General features: G+C 36.8%; 1 protein-coding gene across 19 annotated transcripts in view; it reads right to left on the bottom strand.

Annotated features, from left to right (window-relative positions):
* Positions 1–27,180, bottom strand: part of Heph (hephaestin) — a 246,995-nt gene that overhangs the window by 50,956 nt on the left and 168,859 nt on the right. For all 19 annotated transcript variants that reach the window (XM_087598985.1, XM_087598988.1, XM_087598984.1 and 16 more), the window contains 5 exons: positions 18,767–18,903; positions 16,692–16,823; positions 6,747–6,955; positions 5,662–5,812; positions 3,161–3,373 (listed from right to left, as the gene is read on the bottom strand). In XM_087598985.1, coding sequence (XP_087455111.1) covers positions 3,161–3,373; positions 5,662–5,812; positions 6,747–6,955; positions 16,692–16,823; positions 18,767–18,903 — 842 coding nt within the window. The remainder of the gene's footprint in view (positions 1–3,160; positions 3,374–5,661; positions 5,813–6,746; positions 6,956–16,691; positions 16,824–18,766; positions 18,904–27,180) is intronic.

Here is a 27,180-nt window from a genome sequence, read left to right as displayed (position 1 = left end):
GCAAAATAGAGAATTTCAAATCTGGACTTGTTCTTAGTTAAATGACATCAAGAGGAAATGCTTTGATATTTTTTTCCTTAATGCAACAGCGACGAATTATTGGTGACTCAGAGTTTACTATTAATGTCTTCAAACCAAGCTCACAAAGGAAATGGGTAAGAGAAGGAAGGATGGAAATAACGAACAAAGAAAGAGCTCCAATAACAAAAAGGAAGAAAAGAAAGCCTAATCAGGGTCCAAATAGTAAAAAAATTATCTCTATGGTATTCAATAACTAAAATGAGTTTAATGGAACATAATATATTCAGACTTTAACCTTTATCTGACACCTTCCCTGGTATTAAAAATCTAGTATTAGTATTTCAGTTCAAATAGCAGAGGCATACTAGTCAGGATGATATTTTTAAATAAAAGATGGTATTTTTATTAAAATTAATATAAGCCTATTAAAATGCCAAATACATAAATAAAAATATTACAGCAAAGAAAAATGATGATGACAACAATCACCAATAGGCTCCCATATGAATTCTTTACATATTTTGTTTAATTTTTAATATCTAATTTTGTTGCTGTTTTTAACATAAGCATCAAAGAGAAAACAAGCTGTATCTCCAACATGGAGTTTTATGAGGAAGACTTGTTATGTTCCTCAGGGTGTTGTCAAACTTCCTAGCTCAAGTCATTCATTTTCCTAACTTAGCCTTCTAAGGTATTGAACTGAAGACAAGACCTGCACCACTGTGCCTCATATCGTGATGTGGATAATTCATCTATAAAACTATAAGCACGGCTCATCAATACTCGTCTCCACAGACTCCTAAGCCAGATTCTGATCCAGATTTGTCATTCTATTGCTTTGATTTTGGAGAACATTTACAATGGTCTTTCTCCTTCTTAATGACAGAACAAGCATCCAGGAGACAGATGGAAAGTTCAGATTCAAAATACCATCCAGGAGTAAGAATTAACAGGATTTGATGGAGGACGAACCAGAAAAAAAGCCAAAAATTTACAGTCAGTATTTCTAATCTGAGCAAGTAATTTATCCCTTTCAGGTAGAGTTCTTTGCATCTATTAGTAAAATAACTGATCTTAAGTGATTTCAAAGGAGCCTTACCAGTTACAATATTCTATGACTTGATATTCTTTGACAATTTTTTTAAAATATGAATGCGTAAAAAAAGGTGGGGGGAGACTTCTGTCTGCACTAGTAACACAATTCAGGAATCTTAGTCAATAGTGACATTTTAAGCTTTTACTCTTGAAAACCTACCATTATATTTCTCTCTGTGCTTTCTACCAAAACACTTTTTTCATTTATATTTTGAGATGGGATCTCATCTTGTTGCTCAGGCTGGTCCCAAAATCATGAGGTTAAACAGTGAGGTTACCAGGACTCTAAAGACACTGTTGTGCCTAGCCAACTACTCATTTGATCCATAGCATGAAAATCAAAATAATTTAATTCATTTAAATATAGGAAAATATATAGATGTTTTTGGGGATCCCGACTGATTTTTCAGAAAGGAGATTAAATTTGTACTTTGGCTTTGAGATTAAAGCTCAAGAATATGATCTTTTGGGGTTGGGGATTTAGCTCAGTGGTAAAGCGCTTGCCTAGCAAGCACAAGGCTGGATTCGGTCCCCAGCTCTGAAAAAAAAAAAAAAAGAATATGATCTTTTTAATTCAGAGCTTCCCCTATTCCCCCCAACCCCCATTCACTGAAAGTACATGCTCCTCTTGCTTCTTGAAACTGTACTAACTGATGTGTATAATTTGCTAATAACTCTCCCCCACCAAGAGAATGTTCTAGGTAAATAGAAAACAATAAGATATGTGAAGAGAATAGCTTAATATTGTGTTTGTAATATTCACATCCGTGAAGAAATTATTTAATCGTTGCAAAGAATTATTTTTTAAACAAATTCTATTCTAAATATAATTAGAGTTTACACAACTAAAATAAAAGTTCAGTCGGGATTATGGTGATGATTCCTAAACATTCTTACAATCACTCTTGCCACCTACTGGTTGGAAAAAGAACACACCCTAGGGGCTGAAGAAAACATCTGTGTGTTATAAAATGCTTTGAGATTACTGGAATCTGAGAGTAAGAAAATAAAAAGCATTTGAGTCAAATTTCTTCATGAAGAAAGGAGGGTGAAATTACTGGTAAGAACATGGGAGAAAAGAAGAGAAGAGAAGAGAAGAGAAGAGAAGAGAAGAGAAGAGAAGAGAAGAGAAGAGAAGAGAAGAGGTGCAGAGAAGAAAGGAAATGAGGAGGAAGGAAGTGTGGAAGGAACAATGGAGGGAAAGCTGGATCTGTACAGATAATGAGAGTGATCAAAGCAAAGTGATTAGCAAGTTGGTAAAGATCCTTCTGAGGTTTCATTTCTGACCTACGATGGTTAAACATACAGTCAAGTAAAATGGATTGCTCATGCCGTGCTTGTAGGTAGTATAAACAGGAACTGAAATCCAGATCTTCAGATTTCTAGTTGTTCCTTTCCATGCCCAAAGAATGACTTTGTTTCAGATTGTTTTACATTTCCTCTGTTCCTTATTACATCCCAAAGGAAGGCCACAAACGTTCCTCACATCTTAGTCATTACAAAGGCATGTAGTTAAACAAAACATAGCTTTCTCTAGTCTTTTGTTTTCTTTAGAAATACATTTGACTAAACGCACACACACACACACACACACACACACACACACACACACGCACATGCACACTGGGTGGGGTGCAGAAATCTTCATAAAATACCAGAGTTGAAAACACAGGTACATTCGATTGACTGTTCAAATATATGGGTTGTACTAGAATCTATCTCTATATGGCCAAAATGCTGTGTGGCTAAGTGTACCCTCTGTCATGTCAGCACTGAAGCTGAGCAGTGCTTGAACATCTCTCCTCTTCCTGCAAAGCAAAGCTTTATTAACCTTATACTCGGTCTGCAAATAATGAAAACATCAAATAATCAGAACATGCAGCACAATACATTGAAGAGATCGTGTTTTGAAACTCTCTCAAGCCCATGAACACATTCCTTTCTTTTCACCACCCCTTCCTCCTAGCATGGTAGCCCCTGTCATTTTTGCCTCCCTACATAACAAAAAGCCTGTAAGTATTGTGCCTGATGCTAATGTACTTACCAGGATTGTCAGGCTGCATGATGGCCGTCACAAAGGTGTGAGGAAAGAGCATGGCTGCACTTTTCCTCATGCCCTGAAGCTGTAGAGTGTTGCCCTCAAACATAACCCCATGTACATCATTCTCTGTGCCCAGGCCAAGCAGGTGCCAGGCCACAGTATCACCCTTGCATATGTCCAGCCTGGGCAGGTTAGAGAACAGAAATCCATTAATAGCTGGAAAATAAAAAAAAAAACAAGACAAAGGAGGGATATGAGATAAGATTACTCAAATCATAGTCAGCAGCATATCAACCCTGTACTGTCCCATAACTTGAAATTCCGAAGCATCCTAAATTCTTCTGCTTCCTGTGATGGTAGTCAATTTCTACTCATAGAATTTCTTTAGGATGAGAGCCCAACTAGCTTTTTTGGTCTCATCTCTTTCCTCTCTTTTACCACACTCTGGAAACAATGAACTATTATCTACTACTTCAACTCCTACATGCATATAGCCAAATACATACACCTCAAACTCTCCTGTTCACCCTTGGTTTTCCAACTTGTCTTTCATGCTATACATTCTAATTTTCTTGCAATATCTGTGATTTTTCTTTCTCTTCACTGTTATAATTCTACACCCTTCCATAGAGTGTGTTACGCAAAGTTTCAAATTCAAGTTAACTCCTCTTCTTCATCTTCACTGGTAATACAAAAGATATTTGCTCACCTACAACTCTTAGGAAAATGCCTCTTTCTAGATACGCCTACCTAAAGTATTTATTTATACACACATACCCCCACCATTATTTTATGAGATTTATCATCTTTATATCTTTAAAGTGTTAGAGCTAGTTTATTTACAGCATATATGTTTTTACATGCTTCCCTGTCAACCCTAGAACAGATTTCAATTCTTGTCCCTATGTAATCTTCTAATCTACTTATCAGTCATGCCCTCCCTATCTCTCTGACTTTCTGTCTGTCTGTTCTTCCCTCTAAAGGAAGAGTTCTGATATACAATGTATTTCAGACTGTCCAAAACTTTCCTACACTAAAAATCTCAGTTTGCTGCCTCTTTATGACTGCGTATTAGGAGATCAACAAATTCAAAATGGAATGCCATGATTCCTGAGAGTGTCTTACTTCCCCCACAATAATGGACTACCTAGGGAAAGAAAACAAGGATGTAGAAGTCAATACATTTGATTTTACATCTTCTTACTATCTACTTGCTCCCACATATGGGGAAACCTTTCCATGCTCCCACCTACACTGAAATCAGAGTCCAAGACTCATTTAACCAACTGCCCTGGGTTCTGAGGAGAACATTGCTAATCCCCAGTCCTGCCTCCACTACCTATAATGTCTTGATTGTAAACCTATGCAGTCTTCAACTCCAGCTTAAGCATTCCTTTCTTCAATGGATCATCTACATTTACTGTTTCTTATTAATGTTCTTCTCTTTTGAACTTAAAAGGCTCGTCTATACATTTAGTACTCTGCCTGGACTGTTCTACAATTACTGTCACATCATTGAAAATTGCTGGGTGCTCAGTGATATATGGGACTAGTTTTTTCACTCCTTCTTTCATCCACCTAGCCATTAATTTGGTAATTCAGTAATTCAATTAACATTCACTATGTGTTAGAACCTAATAATTAAATAATGTAGAAGATATAGATAATCAACATACTCTAAAAGAAGTAAAGAACTGTGTTCCAATTACAATGTTGACGAATATATGGAACTTTTAAAAAAAATACTAAAATACATAGAAAAGAGAGTCACTACCTTGTACTTAAGTGATAAGTGGAATATTGGTGAGATAGCTTATGAGTAGAATCTTAGAAAATGGGAAGAATTTCCAAATGCTGGAGGTAAATGTATGAGAATGCGTATTTCAAGCAAAAGGCATAACAATGTGAAAATAAGAAATAAGTAGAAGTTATGGTTGTGGGAAGAAAAATGGCCATGCTTTGCTGACTTATGCGATACAGGGAGAAAAATAAGACTGGATGGAGGTTGCAGTTGTAGGCCAGTGATAGAACACTTGCCCAGCAGGCTTCTATTACTGGAACAAAAAAGGAAAAGAATGAGAGACTATCATCCCAGCTTTATGTATCATAGCCTGTACAATATGACTTGTACACAATTTTCATCTTCTACCACTATCTCCCAGACTGTGTAAAACAGATCAGGGCACAGAACATCAGTGTAAGAACAGCTGCTGTTGCAGTGTGGTGGCATGGCTCAGTAGTTAGGACAGTGTCTTCCAGACTCTGTGTATAACGACACACACAGATTAGTGAAGGAAGGGGCAAAGGCGGAGGAAGAATAGTAATAAGAATTATTTTTAAAAACAGAACTGTTGTTTTACGTTGTAGCCTTCAATCTAGCTTGTTTCTTGGATAGAGATGGTCAATGAGATGAACATTTTTAGGAACTAGTTATAAGTATGGTTTGAATTACATTTTGTTCGAGGCCTTAAAGTCATAGTTAAAGGCAAAACTATTCCTCATACCATGCATTCGATTGGAGTCTTCGAAGCCCTCGACATCCTCTGAGAGCAGTCGGGAATCCAACATACCAGCTGCCTGATTGGCATTGTTGTACCAGCTCTCGTTCTCATCAAATATAGTGAAGAGGAGAAAAAATTCTTTATCCACTCCTTTCTGTTGTCCCATTGGAAAAAAATAGAAGGAGGAATGACAATGGTTTCAGCAGTTGAACATTGCGTAGCTGTAGACCCAAGGATTCCTGATTCTTTCTCATTTCCTTTTTCAGATTCCAAGCCAGGCCCAGATCTCATGCTCAGAGCTGCAGTTGTTGCTAGGCAGACTTTCATCAGGAAAACTTAAAATTGTAGAGGAGATAAGGTCAGAGTAAAGGAACAAGACTAGAGCAAGTGATGTAAGAAAGGAAGCAGGGAAGAAGCACCAGGTGTGTATTAAGGACACATATGTGACCAGAGATGGCCCAAAGTCACCTAGGGAGAGGATTGAGGGAAGAGTAACTAAGAAAGCAGGAAGGACTTATAAAGGAAAAATTGAAAATTAAAAAAATAAAAAGAAATGTATTACCTTTATTTATTATTTTTACAACTACTGTTTCCTGGGTGCTTACTATATGCCAGATGCTGTAGTAAGCACTTTATGTGTATTAATTTTATGACTATCCAAAGAAGTCAAAGACAACTTCTTCCTTTGTTAACCCTTATTTTACAGATGAGGAAGTTGAGTTAAGGAGAATTTAAGTAACTGGCCCAAAGTTACACAGTTAGAAATGATGGGCTAGATGAAAAAAGGCAAACATGTATTAAAGTAGGCTTATGGATTAGGAACAATTTTATGGGCCACTGAAGTGGGAGAGAGAATAATAATTGAAGGAGAGGAAAAAGGAAGAATCAAAACCTAAGATGACTGTGTGTTTGCATGTAAAATAAAATACATAAGAACATGAGGTCACCAACGATTAATGTTTGATATAATTCCTTTGTTTATGTTCCTTCTATTCCCTTACCTCCAGGATCCAGCCCCATTCTTGACACAACCCAGAGACTCAGCTTTATTTCTCTCCAGCCAGTCTACCCAGACTCCCCAGAAATACCTGCTTGCCATCTTCACCCAAGGCCCCAGCCTTGCACACCAGCAGAGGGCCCACCAGGCCAGAATTTGTATCTCTTGTGGGATCTGCAGCAGAGAAGTACATCCAGGTCAGACAGGCAGGATCCTCAGCGGTGGGCCCAGCATGGGGAGGAACTGTCCAGTAGTATGTTACTTTTTCAAACGACTTGGCAACTTTGGGATAAGAAGTACCTGCAAGAAAGCATGAAATCATTATTCACATTGGCCAGAGTAAAGATCAATAGCTCCAAAGAGCATAATAAAAATTATAAACTACAGAGACATTTTACGGCATCAGTGATGGCAACATTCATGCAACCTGATATTGAAAAAAAATCCCAGTTTAGGAACATGCAAGAATGGCTTCAATTATCAGGAGCCTAGAGATTGGCTAGCCATTGCATGAACTGAGTCAGTATGAACATGATAAACTTTCAATGTTCTTAAATCATATGACCTTACTTCTGAAAGAGATTTCAATATTTCTTTGGAATATTCCTTATTTGAAAATGTACATTAATTTACTCTCCTTAAAATACTTCACTGAATGGGAGAGTTACTACCTGTCATTATGGTCCATTTCATCTTTGAACAGTTCTGATCATGAACACTTTTTCCATTTAATATATATGTATGAATGTGAAGATGTACATATGTCCATGAATGTATATGTATGTTCATGAAGATTACATATGCTATAACTTCTTTATATCATTTATTTTTTTACAGTGCTGGGGAATAAATGCAGGGCCTTATTCATGCTAGAAGAGAGTTCTACCACTCAACTGGAGCCTGTCTTAAGGTTATAGCCTGTCAAATGGACACAGAACATGCTGAAGCAATGCAAAGAACTGTGTTTTGATTTTAATTTTCAGCATTTTAGTAATCAAAGAAGTATAAATGAAAGTAACTCAATAATTTTTGTTCTATCAAATTGGCAATGTTTTGTAAATTTTAATCAGTATGGTGAAAACAGTTCAAATGATACCTAACTCACTCACCTATAGTTTAGTTGTAAACAGAAATAATTCTTTTTGAAAATAATACTGGCAAAATGCATCAAAAGACCTAAAAAGCTTTATGCACAGAAATAAAGTAAGATGCATAGTAATTACTGCAAATAAAGTTAAAATAAAGCAGGCAAATAAATGCAAATCAGATCAACAGTGAGTTAGTTATATTGGTGTTGCTTATAAGAATCATTTTTGAAATAAATAAATAAATAAATAAATAAATAAATATTGTCCTAGTGCAGGTGAGGTTATAAAGAAATAGACCCTTTTACATACTGTTGATGCAACTAAATATTAATCAGACTACAAATCTGTGTGGAAAACAATATGGAAGTAAGTGATATAAATTTCAATGTGCATATCCTCTGACAAACTAATTATATCCTGAAGAAATAATCCTAACAATCCCATAATAGCACTCAAATATACATTGGTAGTATAGCTTGTTGCAAAGGGAAATAGTCAATGTTTTATGAACTTATTTTTTCTTATTCATTTATCATTTCTAATTCCTTAAATTTTCATAAATAGAAAACTTTAAAGAATAACACAATAGATGTGACACAGAAGAGGAAGCTAGCTGGTAAGAGAAAGGGAGAAATGGTGGAAGAAGAGGTGTCATGAAAGGCAATCAAAACATTGAATATATATATGAAAATAATATTACAAAACTCAGTTTTTTTACAATAAAAATTTAAAAAATATTTTAAAGGCACAATTATGATCCTATCATTTAGACTCAATGTCTCTTTATAAAATTTGGGCAACTTTAATGTACTTAAATCTACTGAGGGTTATAGCTCAGTGGTAGAACATATTCTTGGCCATCTGTGAAGTCTTAGGATTTATCCTCAGCCACCATAAGGGAATAAAAGTTGCCATTCATGCATATTTATGTCTATTAGCATACACACAGGCTTTTTGCTTGTTTGGTTCCATTTGCTGAATCATTTACAAGTAAAATTTAAGCCACCATGACCTCATGCTTGAAAATAAATTAGTAAGAATTTCCTATGATAGGGATTAGCAGATGACTCAACAGTATATTGCTCTTGCAGAAAACCTGAGTTCAGTTCCCAGCACATCCTTCAGGTAATTCACAACTCACCCCAGCTCCAGGAGGATCAGATACCTCTAGTTTCCAAGGGCATCTGAATTCATATTCACATACATAAACACACACATGCATAATTAAAAATAAAAAACCTGAGCTTAGTACCTGTAGCCACCTCATGTGCTATGGACCTAAGTAGGCTAATAGTGCTCTCCTTTCCTGCATCTTTCCATTCAGTTCACCAAGTCCTAAAGCTGCTTGGCAGTGACAGCTACCTCCTCTCAGCCTGTATCCCTCTGTCACTCACCAGCTCGATCCCCAACAGAGATCCTCTAGTTATCATAAATAATCCAGAGTTCCAAAGCCCTGGCAACTGCCTGATTAGGGCAACCTAGTTACCCTATGGGGATTTTAAACCTAAGACCAATCCACATTGCCAGGGGAAACTTGCTCAAGACTCTATCCAAACCTAGATGGATATTCACAAATACCAGTTAAATAGATGAAATCAAGATTCCAACCCTACTAGGAATTAGCTCTGCCCACAAAACATTGTAAAAAGCCACTGCTGAAAGAAGAAAAAGGAGTTGAACAAAAACAAAAGAAAGAAAATTAACCAACAGATGTGCAAGTCCTAATGAAGAAATAACAACACACACATACACACACAGAAAAAACCAAACAATAAAAACAAAATGACATGCTATCTCTAAAACCCAACTTCCCACAGCAACATCCCTTGTTGAAAATAAACGAAGACACTTTCAGACAAAGAGTTCAAAAATTATCACAAGGACAAACAACTCAAACAATACAAAAACACAGAGGGACCTGAGATAAGGAAGTCAATCCAAGACATGAAAATATAGTTTAAACTTTTAAAGAAGACCCGAACTAAAAAGATGCTGGAAAGGAAACACTAAAAGAGCAAATTAGAAATATAACTGATGTTGGTGTCTGGTTAATAAAAGAAAGAGGAAGTGGAAATGGAAATGGAAAGCCTCACCAACAAAATGTGTCCTGTCAAAAACAGAGATTTAGTGACAGCTGACAAAGTAGAGGTATTGAATTATTTAGTAAAGGTCAACGAAAATTTTTAATACATATGAATGGAACATAGAAGAGTTTTGAGACATCAATGAAAAACCAAGATTCCAAATATGGACCCAAAAGAAGGAGAACATTATTACATTAAGAATGGATTTGGGGACTGGGGATTTAGCTCAGTGGTAGAGCGCTTGCCTAGGAAGCACAAGGCCCTGGGTTCGGTCCCCAGCTCTGAAAAAAAAAAAGAACCAAAAAAAAAAAAAAGAATGGATTTTGTAACATCACAGAAGAAAACTTCCCAACCCAAAGACAAAGAAGCCCATCTACATAAAAAATAAGGTCATAAACAGCAACTAGCAGACAAAACTATACATATTAAAGTTAAAACATTAAACACGGAGGATAAAAAAAAGGTTACTGAAAAATGCAAGGCAGAAAAGTGAAGTCATATTTAAAGGCATAACTGTTAAAACAATAATTATTTAACAGAAACCTTTAAAGCCAGAAAGGCCTAGAAAGGTGTACTCCAAATCCTGAGAAAGCACAACTGTCAACACAGATTTTTATAACCAGAAAAACTAGTAAAGTTAAAGAAGAAACAAAATTTTCCATGGCAAAAACATACTAAAAGAATTTATGACTAGAAATCCAGCTCTACAGAGCTAGAATAATATTTTAATTTGAAGAAAAGAATAAATATAACCAAGACTCATAAGGAACAAATAAGCAATGTCAAGACAGGTAATCAAAACAGATCTAAGAAAATACCACTAAATCAACAAAATGACAAGAATTAACACACTCATGCTATAATACCTGAAAAATATTAATCTCACTTTACAATAAAAAGACACAAAAAGACTATTAGAACAGAAGATTCATCAACAAATGGGACGTCACAAAACTGTAAAGCTTCTTCAAGGCAAAGGACACCGTCATTAGGACGAAATAGCAACCAACAGATTGGGAAAGAGGTCTTTATCAACGCTATATCTGATAGAGGGCTAATGTCCAATATATAAAAAGAACTCATGAAGTTGGACTCCAGAGACTCAAATAACCCTATTAAAATGGGGTGCAAAGCTAAACAAATGATTCTCAACTGAGGAATATCAAATGGCTGAGAAGGACCTAAAGAAATGTTCAATATCTTCAGTGATCAGGGAAATGCAAATCACAAAAACCCTGAGATTCCACCTCATACCAGTGAGAATGGCTAAGATAAAACTTCAGGTGACAGCAGATGCTGGCAAGGATGTGGAGAAAGAGGGACACTCCTCCATTGTTGGTGGGATTGCAGACTGGTGTAACCTCTCTGGAAATCAGTCTGGAGGTTCCTCAGAAAAATTGGACACAGTGCTACCTGAGGACCCAGCTATATCTCTCTTGGGCATATACCCAAAAGATACTCCAAGGTACAACAAAGACACATGCTCCACTATGTGCATAGCAGTCTTATTTATAATAGCCAGAAGCTGGAAAGAACCCAGATGCCCTTCAACAGAGGAATGAATATAGAAAATGTGGTACATTTACACAATGGAGTACTACTCATCTACTAAAAACAATGACTTCATGAAATTCATAAGCAAATGGATGGAACTAGAAAATATCCTGAATGAGGTAACCCTAAGTGAGGCAACAAAAACACACATGGTCACTCACTCACTGATAAGTTGATATTAGCCCGAAATCTCGAATTACCAAAGATACAATCCACAGACTACATGAACTTCAAAAAGAATGACCAAAGTGCAGATGCTTCAGTCCATCTTAAAAGGGGGAACAAAAATATTCATAGGAGGAAATATGGAGACTAAGTTTGGAGCAGAGACTGAAGGAATGGCCATTCAGAGCCTGCCCCACCTGGGGATATGTGTGTGTGTGTGTGTGTGTGTGTGTGTGTGTGTGTGTGTGTGTGTGTGTGTGTATCCACCAAATTAGACAATATTGATGAAGCCAAGAAGTGCATGCTAATATAGCTGTTTCCTGAGAGGCACAGCCAGAGCCTGACAAATACATAGGTGAATGCTAGCACCAAAGCATTGAACTGAGAACAGGTTCTCCATTGGAGGAGTTAGAGAAAGGTTTGACGGAGCTGAAAGGGCTTGCAACCCCATAAGAACAACAATACCAACCAACCAGAGCTCCCAGGGACTAAACCACTACCCAAAGAGTACACATGGACAGACCCAAGGCTCCATCTGCATATGTAGCAAAGGATGGCCTTATTGGGCACCAATGGGAGTAGAAGCCCTTGGTCCTACCACAGCTGGACACCCCAGTGTAGGGAAATGTCAGGGTGAAAAGTGGGTGGTTAGGGAGGGGGAACACCCTCCACCCTCTTGGAAGAAGGGGAGGGGGATGGGATAGGGGAACTTTTGGATGGGAAACTGGGAAAGGGAATAACATTTGAATTGTAAATAAAAATATCCTATAAAAATGCATTCCAAGCAAATGAACCTGAAAAATAAGCAGATGTAACTATTCAAATATTTGAGAAAACTAGATAGAGATGCAAAATGGATACTTCATGCTCCTTATAGAAAAATTCTACCAACAGGAGATTACAATCACAAAAATATATGCACCAAATACGTGGATGCCTGATTTCATAAGTGAATCACTATTAAAACTAAAACCACAGATTCTGCAACATAGTGACCACAGGTGACTTCAATATTTGACTCTCACCAATAGACAGAGCATCCAGAAATAAACTAAGCAGAGATAGGCTGGAACTAAATTGCATATAAAAGAAGAAAAATCAAACAGACATACCTAACAGAAATCTACAGAATATTCCATACAAACACCAAAATATGCACATTCTTCTCAGAAGCCTATGTGGTCTCCCTAATAGACCACATATTAGTACACAAAGCAATACTCAACAAATATTGGAAAACTGAAATCACATCCTATATTTTACCTGACCAAAACACATAGAACTAGATATGAATAGGCAAATAAGTGACAGAAAGTATAAAAAATGCATAGAAACCAAAAAGCACACAACTGAATGATAATCATGTGAAGGATGAAGCCATGAACGTAATTTTCAAAATTCCTAGAAGGGTCAGAGAGATAACACAGAGGTTATTTATACTTCCTGTTCTTGAAAAGAACCTAGGTTGCTTGCTAGCAACTACATGACATCCCACAACAGCCCATAGCCTCAGTTCCCATAACTCCAGTTCTGGCTTTTATGTGTACCAGGCATACACATGGTGCATATACATACCTATAGGCAAAACACTCCTACACACAAAATCAAGAGTAAATTATTCTTTAAATATAAACTTAAAAGATCTCAGAATTGAATGAAAATGAAAAGACAACATTTCAAAATCTATGGTACAAAATGAAGGCAGTCTTAAAAAGAAAGTTCATCACTAAATGTCTACATAAAATATTAAATGTTCTCAAATAAATGCATCGATGATGCAACTAAAGGCCTTGAAAAAACAAGAGCAAATACCACTGCCTAAAAAAATTGTATGGTAAGAGGTAATCAAAACAAGGGCTGAATTAGTGAAATGGAAATGGAAAAATTCAATACAACCAATCAATGAAGTAAAGAGCTGAGTGTTTGAAAATGTTAATAAACTTTTGGCCAAGTTAATCGAAATAAACTGAGGGTCCAAATTAAGAAAAATACAAATGTAACAAGAGACATTATTTTAGACACCAAGGAAATTCAGTGAATCATGGAACACCCTTTAAAAATCTATAGTCCACAAAGCTGGAAAAGTTTAGCAAATGGATGAATTTATAGATACATTTGGCTTAACATAGTTAAATACTCCACCATAAATCTCCTATATTTAATAACACATTCAATAAAATAGCAGAATAGAAAATTAACAGACAAAAAATCAGTAGCAGTTCTCAAATGATGAAATCCAAGTGGTTGAGAAACACACTTTAAAAGGTTCAACGTGCTAAGAGCCATTAGGGAAATGCAAATTTAAAACTACTTAAGATTTCCTCTTACCCTAGTAAAAATGACCAAGATCATGAAAGCAAATGGTGGAACACGCTGCAGAGAAGGAGAAGCATTTATATATTGCTGGTGGGAGTGCAAACTGTTACAGTCACTATGGAAATCAGTGTGGAGGTTCTGCAAGAAGCTATAAAGAGATCTATCACATGATCTAGTTAGATCACTCTTGGCCATATCCTCAAAGGATTCTGTATTCTACCATAGAGATACCTGTATATCCATGTCCATTGCTGTTCTATTCACTCTAGTGGGAAAATGGAAACAACCAAGATGTCTATCAACTGATGGATGGATAGTGAAAAGTGTTATATTCACACGATGTAATATTATAGCTGTTTAGAAAAAAGAAATGAAATTTTCATGTAAATGTGTAGATGGTAAATAATCCTTCTAAGTGAGGAAACCCGGGTTCAGAAACACAAACATGTTTTCTATCATGTGCTGATATCAGCTTTGACTGCTTGAACATGTATATTTCATTTGGAATATCCATAGAAGTCAGGAGTTCAGCAAGGTGCCTTGGGGGTGAACATGTTTCAAGGGAGAAAAAATAGAATGCAGTCATATTAAGAGCTAAGGTGGAGTAATGGTACAGGGTTAAATGGGAAAGGGAAGGATATGACACCACAGAGGAGAGAATAGAAAGATATAATCAACACTAGAGGTGTTTTGAAAAAGTCATAGGGAAAACCTAGTACTATAAAAGTTTCATAAAATAAACTCATGCTCATCAACAAAGAATTTAAATGGAGTTACCCTACAGCATCACAGCATGCCCCTACTTGTTCCACAGGCCAACAAATGAGTGACGGGTATGGGTTATCTCTTTTGTTCTATGAAGAGATAAATGCATCTCTCAGCCCTCATCAAAGACACTTCTTTTTTTTTTTTCAGTAGATAATGATTAACACAGAAACTCATAAATGGCCAAGGTAAAGAGAAAAAGAGACTAGATAATACTCAACCTTGAACAGAATATTTATATCCAAGGCTCAGAAATCATTGAAGGGAGCAGAAATATCCTAAAAGGCAGAGGCAGAGGATGGATAAAAGGAATCAGTGTTTTCTGATCACAGCAGGGTAGCTGCACATGCGAAATCTTGGCAGCTGAGACAGCACTTACAAGACCTGTGCAATCTCAAACCAGACAAAATTTTATCCTGAAGAGGGGAGTTGAATACAAAGTCCCACAACTACCTAAAGAGTAATTGGCTGCTTGCAGCGTGTTGAAAACCTTCCAGTAAAGTCCACATATCCAAGAATGTATGTGCAGAACAACTGAACTTGATTTGCTGTTGTTGTTGTTGCTGTTTTAACATACCAAATTGCATTGCTAGGGAAGTGAGATGGATCTGGTAGTAGGGGGTTAGAGAAATGCATATGATCAAGATACACTGTATGAAACTCTCAAAGAACTAGTGAAAATGAGAAAAAAACAAAGCTTAAAAATTATTTTCTGTGTTACTAGAACATCATTATCAAAACTAAGAAATTTCCTAACATCATGCAAGGAAGGACACACCCTTGCCCGAACCTCTAAAGCTATCCCCAAAGTTTCTGCTTGGTTTCATTTTTAAAATTATTTGTGAAAGAATTTTACTAGGTTGCATAGGCTACCCTAAAAATTAGTATAATTCCAGGGTGGCTTCACTCTTCCTGGTAATCTTCTTCTGTTTCCCAACTGCTGTGATCATAGACATGAGCCACCATACCCAATGTTATGCATTTTTGACAGAGTCTTGTTTTATAGCATCAAGATGGCTTCAAACTTGTAAAACTCCTAACTCGGCCTCTAAAATATAGGTATTATAATAATGTGTAATCATATCTCAATTTTGACTGTTTCTTCAAGCTATTTTTATATCAAGGAGCAGTAGAAGTTTACAGAAGTTTACAATTACATTTGATTATAATAATTGACTTCATAAAAAGCATGGTCTGAATGGCTTATAGAAATTATTTTTATATTTGTTTTTGAACTTTGACATTCAGTGCTTCTTTATCTGCTTATCTTAGAAGGAGCATATGATAATATCATCTGAGAAAATAAGAAGTCAGTTACACAGTATTCTCACTTCTAGGCTTCTGTCATGTAATGCAACCCCCATGACCAGATAAAGCTAGGATATGCACATTCATATGTCATTATTTAAAGGTTAGGGCTATTTAAAACTTCCCTTAAAAAGCCATATGTCTTAGCAATAGACACTAAATAAATAAGCTGTGGAAGGTCCATGTGAAGGAGTGTTACATAGGTCATTAAAATGTATTATGATCATAGACAAATAAAATGTAATTTTGACAATAGTAGAATAAATACTGGTTGAAATCATATCTCATTCTTTAAATATATTAATAATAATATATAATTATAGAATAATAATAATGTATAATTACAGAAAATATTTAAAAGTTATATGAAAACATACATGATGATTTACATATGAATGATTACTTTGTAATTGTATATATTCATATTTTTTCAAAAGTTCATGATGTATGTCTTTTATATTAAGAATATTTTCACATATATTTTAATTTTGGTTCTGAGAATAGAACTCTGGATTTTTCTCATGCCACATATACCTGTGGCTTCTAAAAATACTGTTTACGAGACTATATTTTTAGCAATGATTTCAAAAATATGTTTAAAAATGTGTTTTCTATTATTTATGAGGTAGGTTCTTTTTTACTACTTCATTATTCATTCATTCAGATGACCACAATTTTGTTCTTCTTCCCCACTCTTCATTTATTTTCTTCTAGAGCCACTTATAGCCTACATTGTTGAAAACCCTCCCAGCTCACCATCATTGTACACGGTGCCCTCAGAGCTTTTCTCATAAAAGACGCCATGGGGTTGTATGCTGAATGGCTGGGAGGCACGGTTATAGAAGACCACCTGGATGGTGTCACCCACTTCAGCCCTTATCACTGGTCCTGGAAAATGGGAAAGGGAGACTATGAGAATGAAAACAGATGAAGAATAGAAACAAAAGGATAAGGAGAGGAAATATAACTGAATATACACAAGATAAGGAATACTTCTCTTTAAAATAATCTATTCTAAGAATCGTGCTATTTATAACAATAAAGGCACTATTAAATCCATTGTCCCTTTTTTTCTTTTTTCTTGGATATTTTATGTATTTACATTTCAAATGTTATCCCCTTTCCTCCCTTTCCCATACCCCGCCCCCCTCCCCCTGCTTCTATGAAGATGTTCCCAGCCTCACCCACCCATTCCCACCCACCCCCACCTCAACACCCTAGCATTACACTACACTGGGGAAACAAGTCTTCACAGAACCAAGGGCTTCTTCTTCTATTGTTGCCAGAAAAATGACATCCTCTGGTACATATGCGGATGGAGCCATCAGTCCCTCCATGTGTACTCTTTGGTTAGTGGTTTAGTCTCTGGGAGCTCTGAGGGATCGAATTGGTTAACATTGTTGTTCTTCCTATGGCGTTGCAAACCCCTTCAGCTCCTTCAGTCCTTTCTCTAACTCCTCCATTGGAGTCCTTGTTTTCAGTCCAATGGTTAGCTGCAAGCATCCTCATCTGTATCAGTAAGGCTCTGGCAGAGCCTCTCAGAAGACAGCTGTATCAGGCTCCTGTCAGCAAGCACTTCTTGCCATCCACAATCATGTCTGGGTTTGGTGACTGCATATAAGATGGATCCCCAGGTGGGACAGTCTCTGGATGACCTTTCCTTCAACCCCTGACCCTTTGTCCTTGTAGTTCCTCCTGTGAGTATTTTGTTTCCCCTTCTAAGAAGGACTAAAATATCCACATTTTGGTCTTCCTTCTTCTTGAGCTTCATACGGTGTGTGAATTGTTTCTTATACCCGGGTCAGAACCATTTCAATTAGTCTTAAATTTGTTTTCTGTCCTCCCATAGTTACATTTCCTAGTTGGTTCCATCTAAGATCTGAGCTCACCAAAATCATATCCAAATTATAATTAAGGAGGATGCAGGCCTTGAATAGATAAGTAGTATGAACTACATAGGTAATCTAAGCAGAACTTCTGAGCTTTGATGTGTGACTTGGGTCACTTCAAGGCTACCAATACATCAGCCTAGCTGCTTATAGTGACTCTACTCCAAGGCTAAACCTTCTAGATTGGTTTCCTAGCTCAATGTCCACATGGTCTTCATCACTAAACAACTATGTATACACATAGAACACCAGCCAAAAAAAATGAACTCTTCTCTTTTCTAGGAATGATATTTTCTCCTCACATTTTTAATAATGTTTTCTATACAGAATCAACTGCACACAAATATCCCTGGAATATTATTTCTAAAGATTTCTCCCACCTGATCTATTTCATTTCTTGGTTCCACGAAGTGATTAAACCACCTAATCTTCTTCGGTAGTATTAAAAACTGTGCTTTAGACCTTCTAAATAGTTTCCAATACCATATAACAAGCCTAGTTCTGTATCCCTAATAATAGTGAACATGTCTATATGTAGTGGTGGTATAATTCTGGCTCTAGACTGATCGATCTTACTGTCTTTTAATAGCTCCTCAACAATACTCCTACAGAAGAAACTCACAGAATGGTATCTGTATAATAATGGTAATAGGGGACATTACCAAAATATTTTGGTAGTGCTAGCTTGAACATTCATCATAAACAAAAATAAACCTAAAGTTCTCAAATGTCTTATAGCAAAATTCTATTTGTCTATGCTTAACCTTGATTTTTGAACACACTCCAACCAGGGACACATTTCACAAACACTCATTTCTTGGGAATGAACTTGGGAGATCCATTTATACAGACTTCCCTTGAATCACCAGCAGACTCAAGTTACAAACTCTTCTCACTTCTTTGTTTCTACTTCATAAATTTTAAGAGTTACAAATTCCTCACCCAGTATTCCAAGATGTGTTTCTTCTTCCTGATGTAACCTCTCCTGGAATGTCTCATCTTGAAAGGCTTCATATCGAACTTTCCAGTAAGTACCTCCAATTCGACTAGAGCTCTTCTGGAAGTACTTATCTGGGCCACTATGTGAGAGGGTAAATGTTATATGAATACATTGAGAATCAAATAGACTCCCACCTCACCATTTATAACACAGACTCCAAGAGCTTTATGAATCACCTAGATTAATTCACAACAAGGAAGACACCTTCTCTGGTTTATAGCTCTATTAAGTGGAATATCAAGAGTTTTCTGTGCCCGAATTCACTTGCCCACTTATGAAGAAGCTTCTAGAACACACTAGTACTTTCTTTCTAGCAGTCTCCAGAAACTGGGCGTTGGATGGGTGTTGGTAGCTTTTATCCCTTTAGTAACTTCTGAGATCACAATTTTTACATAATACGTGCATTTTTTCAGAGCTTCGGCAGTACATGAATACTCTTTGCTGCAATACTGGTTGCTTTCTCCTTCCACATAGGTGGACGTCTCTGGTGTTGCCCCAAGGTAATAGCCAGCCCCAGCAACTAATATCCACTTACTTGTCTCTCTAGCAATCATGATAACTTCCTTCATAGTTCATGTCTGCATTTATTAGCATATTTATTTTGTTCCTAGAGGGTCTAAAAGTTTGTTATCTGTTTCTCTGTGAACAACTAGCAAAGAATCCTTGTTATCCTTATCTTGTCATGAGTAAAGTCTCTGAAAATGTCACCCCATTGTCACTGGAACTTTTGCCTTTAGACACCTAACTTTGTTTTGCCAGAAATATGGTCAAAATGTATTTTATATCCTAAATCTTAAGACAACAACAACAACAAAACAAGCAAGCAAACATACACTAACATAATCTGCAAGTCCTAGGCAGGCAGAAGGAAGAAGCAGCAGGATCTAGCCTCCTCAACACCAGACAATTTCTCAAGAACTTTTCTATGCCCCAGTACATTCTGCCATCACAAAGCCATCTTTATCTCAAGTACACCCATAATTTCTCTACATAAAAACGGACTGTCTCTCTATAGTATACATATTATTAGTAAATTGTCAAATGCTCTTTAAGCTCATTGAGAAACTTACTCAGAAGGTGGGGCTTTCCCCTCCCCTTTTTAAGCCTGTTTGTCTTAAAGTGTCTTCTAAGACCACTTGTCCAGGGACAGCTGGTCCCCAAGCCCTATGAGAAGGTTAAATAAGAACAACAAAACCTGACATGAGTAAAATCACCATGATCTTGAGAACAGAAGGAGGGTAACTTGTTAGGACAAAAACAATGTGTCCTTGAAAACAGCTAGGAGACAAATCATTCCCAAGTACCTTCCCAAAACAAAAGATTTAGCTACTGCTTATCCTATGATATAAAACTATAATACGGTATAAAAAGCAAGGAACAACTAATTAGAAGTCTCACCAAAGAGAAGATATTTTACCTGGTGAACATCTTAACTTGTCAGAGCATCCAGCCAACTATTTGGGTTCCTGGGTAGCCCAGTTGGTTTCTGTTCAATGATATAAATGTATGATCTGATGGTCTACCATCCCTCTTCTGGTTGCTATTTTATTCTTTATTTCTAGTTGCTGTACACTTAACAAAAGCCATTCATTCAAAAACAAGTGCACAGCTATGATGAACCATTCTCCATATGGAACACTATCCCTAGGCACTGGAGAGATGTTAAGCAATCTTAAAATCTGTTTGCTTGTTTGTTTTCTTAAATAAAACCCACTGCTACTTAAAGAAAAAAAACACTATCAAATTCTGTGTACAAAATCTGTATTTCTTTAATACTAAAACCAGTTAAAGGCACAAACACACAAAAATATATATTATAAAGTAATCTTGTTGTTATGCATAGACACTACATTTCTTAATAAAATACTCACAAATGGAATTCAATAACACACAAAATATGTTATTGCCATGATTCCAGGAATGCAGTGGTGCTTCAACATATGCAAATTAACACATAAAAATCAGTAGTCTACCTATACATCAACAGTGAACATGCTGAGAAAGACATCAAGAAAGCAATCCCATTCAAAATTGCCTCCAAAATTACTTTGGAATAAATGTAACCAAGGAAGCAAACAATCTCTACAATGTAAACTTTTAAATACTCAAGAAAGAAAGTCAATATTACTCCAGAAGATGAAATCAACTCACATGCTCATCAAAAGGAAGAATTAATATTGTGAAAATGACCATGCTACCAAAAGCAATCTATAGATTCAATACAATGTTCACCAAAATTTTATCGCCCTACACAGAAACAGGAAAATATATTAAAATTCATTTGGAAGCATAAAAGATCCCAGATCACCAAAGAAATTCTGAACGAACGCACACATGCACGCACGCACGTGCATGCATACACACACACACACACACACACACACACACACTGCTAGATGTATCCAAATAACTTATTTCAAATTGCTTTACAAACTTATAGTAATAATTATTAAAGGAAAAGCATGGATTTTAAAGAGCAAGGAACGTGGAAGGATTTGGGGGGAGGAAAAGGACTATAATCTCAAAAGGTAAAAAAATTAAAAGTCATACAATCATTTAAAATAAAAACAGGATCAGAATAATACTGCAACAAATACAGACATGCAGATAAGTAGAGCAGAATCAAAATCCACATACAAGCCCACCCACTCATTACAGCCCCTTGAATTTATATAAAGATGTCAAAGATAAATGGTGGAAAAAAGACAAACTTCTCAACAACTAATACTAGCAAAATTGGATGCTCACATGAAGAAGATGAAATTAGATTTCTGTTTTTCAACCTGCACAAAATCAACTACAAACGAACCAAAGAGCTTAATGTAAGACACAAATTTCTGAAACTGCTAGAGGGTAAAGAAAGGAAAATATTAAAACCGTATAGCCATAGATAATGGCTTTCTGAGAACTACAGTCATTCAGAATATAAAGGCTGACACTGAGAAACGGAAACATGAAGTTTAAAAAATTCTGTACAGCAACAGAAACAGATAACTAAGTGTACATAAACCCTGCAAGCTGACATTTCACAAAGGATTAATAGATAGAATAAATTAAAAAAACCCACAAGAAATTAAAAACTCAAGCAATCCAATCAATAAGCTAGCTAATGAAATGAATAGACAAATTCTCTTTTAAAAATGCAGCTCTTTAATGTGTGTGCTGTGTTGTATATACATGTAATGCATGTAAGTATGTGAGTACATATGCCCATGTGTGTACATGCAGAGTCCAGAGAAGGACAGTGTCTTCCTCTCTTGTCATCTCACCTCATGGCCTTGAGACAGCATCTTGTCCCTTCACTAGGATAGACAACTTTTTAGATCTATCTGTCCATACTCCCCATTGTTAGGGTTTATAAGCACAAACAGACGCTAGAAATTCAAACTCAGATCCTCATACTTGAAAAGCAAATATTACTCCCAACTGACCCATATACTCAGCCCCTGTACAGTTTTCAAATGATGAAATGCAAATGGACAATAAACATATATAATAAACACACTCTTCCTCATGTTATCCCAGAAACGTAATTCAAAACGTCACTGAGTTTCCATCTTACCTCCAGTAGAATATCAGCCCTCAACACAAGAAGTGTTCATTCAGGTGTGAACACAAGGGAATTTTATATACCATAGGTTGTAATGTGACCCAGTCTAGCCACTATGGAAATCGGTAAGGAGTAGTTTCAAAAGTAAAAGAAAACAACACCTAGAAGTAGATCTATCATATAACCAGCTGTACCAAAGGAGCACAAATCCACATATCACAGACAAACTTGCCCATCAGTGTTTACTGAATCATTGTGCACAGTAGCTTACCTATGAAACTACTTTATGTGCTCAACAATACAGGAGTGGGTAAGGAAAGTATGGGATGTATACGGTATACACAATGGAATTGTTACAGCCACAAGAATGAAGTTGCACTAATGGCAAAAGAATGGATACGATTAGGAGAATCATATTAATCAAATTAAACTAGTTTCAGAACAACCTATATTGTATGTTTTCTATCCTCTGTGTTTTCTAGATTTTACAGCCACCTAAGATCGTGCACATATATAGAACAGAAAAGTAGAATCAGAAAGAAGTGGAATTAACTGTTTGGGGAAATAAAGAATACTAATGGAAGAGGAAAGGAGTGATTAAGAGGAGGTTAGGAAAAAACATGGTGGGAATTATACACCTAACATACAGTATTTATACCTGTAAGAACATATTAAAAAGTAAAATATAAAATAAAAGTCACTGTTATTACTGGCAACAAACACTATAAATTTATCATGTGAGCCCTTCTGCTATTCATTTTCGAAGAAACAAGCAAAAACATTGGGAAGGAGCCAATCTGACTTTCTAATTAGCAACTATTAAATGACTTGCTTGCCATGAGAAAAAGGAGTGCCAGTTTAACATCCAACCAGACTATACTTGTACCAGCACCAACTATGCATGCTTTGAGACACAAGATTATAGCTGATTGTCCTGGCTCCTTGAGGTACAGTTCTAGCCAAGACTGTCTGAAATAGTTTGTTCCAGATGTTTTGTAATCAGAAGTCTTGAAAAACCATTTCCACTGTAGTGAAACAGTGTCACTTTCCATGAGGGGACAGTACTAAGACTGATCTTAAACACAGCCCAAATGACTGGGGTTGTTGTAAACTGGAGTTATGATTACCAAAACAAATGTCTATGATTGGTCCAAATGCATCGCCTCAGACTATGGAATCAGCAGCCTAGACTTACTCAGAAAGTCAACTGCAGGATACCATACTGTTCTTCCTCAGCTGTATTGCAGTATTAGCTCCAAGCAAACATTTCGTCCAAGTGGTGCTTTTGACTGTTTTTTCTTATGTGGTCTGAAGTTGTAGCATGAAGAATTGGCAGTGACGATAGTCTAAACTAATAAATGTGTCTTCCGTGAGATAAACATTGATACCATGGGCCTCATGCACAGCCTGGTTGGTAGTTGAACAATTTCCTGCCTTTGACAATAACTTGATCATAAGACCAGTGTGTGAGAGATGAATAATCTACACAGGTATAGCTTGAATACAGTATCATCCAGTGCCACCCACAGTCACTGTATAAACCTAACACTGCTTATCACCACCTTTCCTCCCTGTGTTGCTTCTGATCCCTGATACTGGGTTCCTCCTGAACAGCCCAGTATGCATTTCTTTTTTTTTTTTTAAATGCAAAATTCACACTTTTTATTTGTATAATTCTATTTTCATCCTTGTGCTCATCTCGACTTGGGATTCTACCATTCAACAGGGACTTTCGTGTACTACACTAAGCTAATAGACAGGGAACGGGAATGCACATGGGACAGTCTGAAATGATGATAATTAATTTGATGAGTGAATACTATATTTAGCAACCCTATTTTCACGAAAGACAGCATTTAAATAGTTTTCCAGACATAAACTATTTCAGCACTTTCTACTAAACACATTTTGAGTATATCATTTTGTTGATTCATATTTTGAGAAAACTTAACTAGATCTAGTTAGATTGAAAGAAGAGAGTGATGGATTTAAAGGAATGCTTTTCTGCTTAATTTAGTGTAACCCTTAGTTTCATATTGGTCATTGTATTAATACAATCTATGTTTGACTGGTTTGAGTTTTACCACATGAATGAGTCATTGTATGCATGTATGCATATATATGTGCATACGTATCAAATTGATTGTATTAATATGATTTATGATGATATACTTCAATTTTTGATATATGTACATGAATATGGAAATATTTGGCCAGATACACTAATTTGTTGAGTTTTAACTTGAACAGTGCTATTATCTTCTGAAGGATACTGAGAGTTAGTTCTAACATGTCTCAGTTTTTTTTTTTTTCTTTTTTTTTTTTTTATTAACTTGAGTATTTCTTATATACATTTCGAGTGTTATTCCCTTTCCCGGTTTCCGGGCAAACATCCCCCTCCCCCCTCCCCTTCCTTATGGGTGTTCCCCTCCCAACCCTCCCCCCATTGCCGCCCTCCCCCCATAGACTAGTTCACTGGGGGTTCAGTCTTAGCAGGACCCAGGGCTTCCCCTTCCACTGGTGCTCTTACTAGGATATTCATTGCTACCTATGGGGTCAGAGTCCAGGGTCAGTCCATGTATAGTCTTTAGGTAGTGGCTTAGTCCCTGGAAGCTCTGATTGCTTGGCATTGTTGTACTTTTGGGGTCTCGAGCCCCTTCAAGCTCTTCCAGTTCTTTCTCTGATTCCTTCAATAGGGGACCTATTCTCAGTTCAGTGGTTTGCTGCTGGCATTCGCCTCTGTATTTGCTGTATTCTGGCTGTGTCTCTCAGGAGAGATCTACATCCGGCTCCTGTCGGTCTGCACTTCTTTGCTTCATCCATCTTGTCTAATTGGGTGGCTGTATATGTATGGGCCACATGTGGGGCAGGCTCTGAATGGGTGTTCCTTCAGTCTCTGTTTTAATCTTTGCCTCTCCCTTCCCTGCCAAGGGTATTCTTTTTCCTCATTTAAAGAAGGAGTGAAGCATTCACATTTTGATCATCCGTCTTGAGTTTCGTTTGTTCTAGGGATCTAGGGTAATTCAAGCATTTGGGCTAATAGCCACTTATCAATGAGTGCATACCATGTATGTCTTTCTGTGATTGGGTTAGCTCACTCAGGATGATATTTTCCAGTTCCAACCATTTGCCTACGAATTTCATAAACTCGTTGTTTTTGATAGCTGAGTAATATTCCATTGTGTAGATGTACCACATTTTCTGTATCCATTCCTCTGTTGAAGGGCATCTGGGTGCTTTCCAGTTTCTGGCTATTATAAATAAGGCTGCGATGAACATAGTGGAGCACGTGTCTCTTTTATATGTTGAGGCATCTTTCGGGTATATGCCCAAGAGAGGTATAGCTGGATCCTCAGGCAGTTCAATGTCCAATTTTCTGAGGAACCTCCAGACTGATTTCCAGAATGGTTTTACCAGTCTGCAATCCCACCAACAATGGAGGAGTGTTCCTCTTTCTCCACATCCTCGCCAGCATCTGCTGTCACCTGAGTTTTTGATCTTAGCCATTCTCACTGGTGTGAGGTGAAATCTCAGGGTTGTTTTGATTTGCATTTCCCTTATGACTAAAGATGTTGAACATTTCTTTAGGTGTTTCTCAGCCATTCGGCATTCCTCAGCTGTGAATTCTTTGTTTAGCTCTGAACCCCATTTTTTAATAGGGTTATTTGTTTCCCTGCGGTCTAACTTCTTGAGTTCTTTGTATATTTTGGATATAAGGCCTCTATCTGTTGTAGGATTGGTAAAGATCTTTTCCCAATCTGTTGGTTGCCGTTTTGTCCTAACCACAGTGTCCTTTGCCTTACAGAAGCTTTGCAGTTTTATGAGATCCCATTTGTCGATTCTTGATCTTAGAGCATAAGCCATTGGTGTTTTGTTCAGGAAATTTTTTCCAGTGCCCATGTGTTCCAGATGCTGCCCTAGTTTTTCTTCTATTAGTTTGAGTGTGTCTGGTTTGATGTGGAGGTCCTTGATCCACTTGGACTTAAGCTTTGTACAGGGTGATAAGCATGGATCGATCTGCATTCTTCTAAATGTTGCCCTCCAGTTGAACCAGCACCATTTGCTGATAATGCTATCTTTTTTCCATTGGATGGTTTTGGCTCCTTTGTCAAAAATCAAGTGACCATAGGTGTGTGGGTTCATTTCTGGGTCTTCAATTCTATTCCATTGGTCTATCTGTCTGTCTCTGTACCAATACCATGCAGTTTTTATCACTATTGCTCTGTAATACTGCTTGAGTTCAGGGATAGTGATTCCCCCTGAAGTCCTTTTATTGTTGAGGATAGCTTTAGCTATCCTGGGTTTTTTGTTATTCCAGATGAATTTGCAAATTGTTCTGTCTAACTCTTTGAAGAATTGGATTGGTATTTTGATGGGGATTGCATTGAATCTGTAGATTGCTTTTGGTAAAATGGCCATTTTTACTATATTAATCCTGCCAATCCATGAGCATGGGAGATCTTTCCATCTTCTGAGGTCTTCTTCAATTTCTTTCCTCAGTGTCTTGAAGTTCTTATTGTACAGATCTTTTACTTGCTTGGTTAAAGTCACACCGAGGTACTTTATATTATTTGGGTCTATTATGAAGGGTGTCATTTCCCTAATTTCTTTCTCGGCTTGTTTCTCTTTTGTATAGAGGAAGGCAACTGATTTATTTGAGTTAATTTTATACCCAGCCACTTTGCTGAAGTTGTTTATCAGCTTTAGTAGTTCTCTGGTGGAACTTTTGGGATCACTTAAATATACTATCATGTCATCTGCAAATAGTGATATTTTGACTTCTTCTTTTCCGATCTGTATCCCCTT

The sequence above is a fragment of the Rattus norvegicus genome, chromosome X (assembly GCF_021556685.1).
Source record: "Rattus norvegicus strain SHRSP/BbbUtx chromosome X, alternate assembly SHRSP_T2T, whole genome shotgun sequence".
Taxonomy (NCBI): domain Eukaryota; kingdom Metazoa; phylum Chordata; class Mammalia; order Rodentia; family Muridae; genus Rattus; species Rattus norvegicus.
Note: the sequence above shows the minus strand (reverse complement) of the source record. Positions and strands in the feature narration are given on the sequence as shown.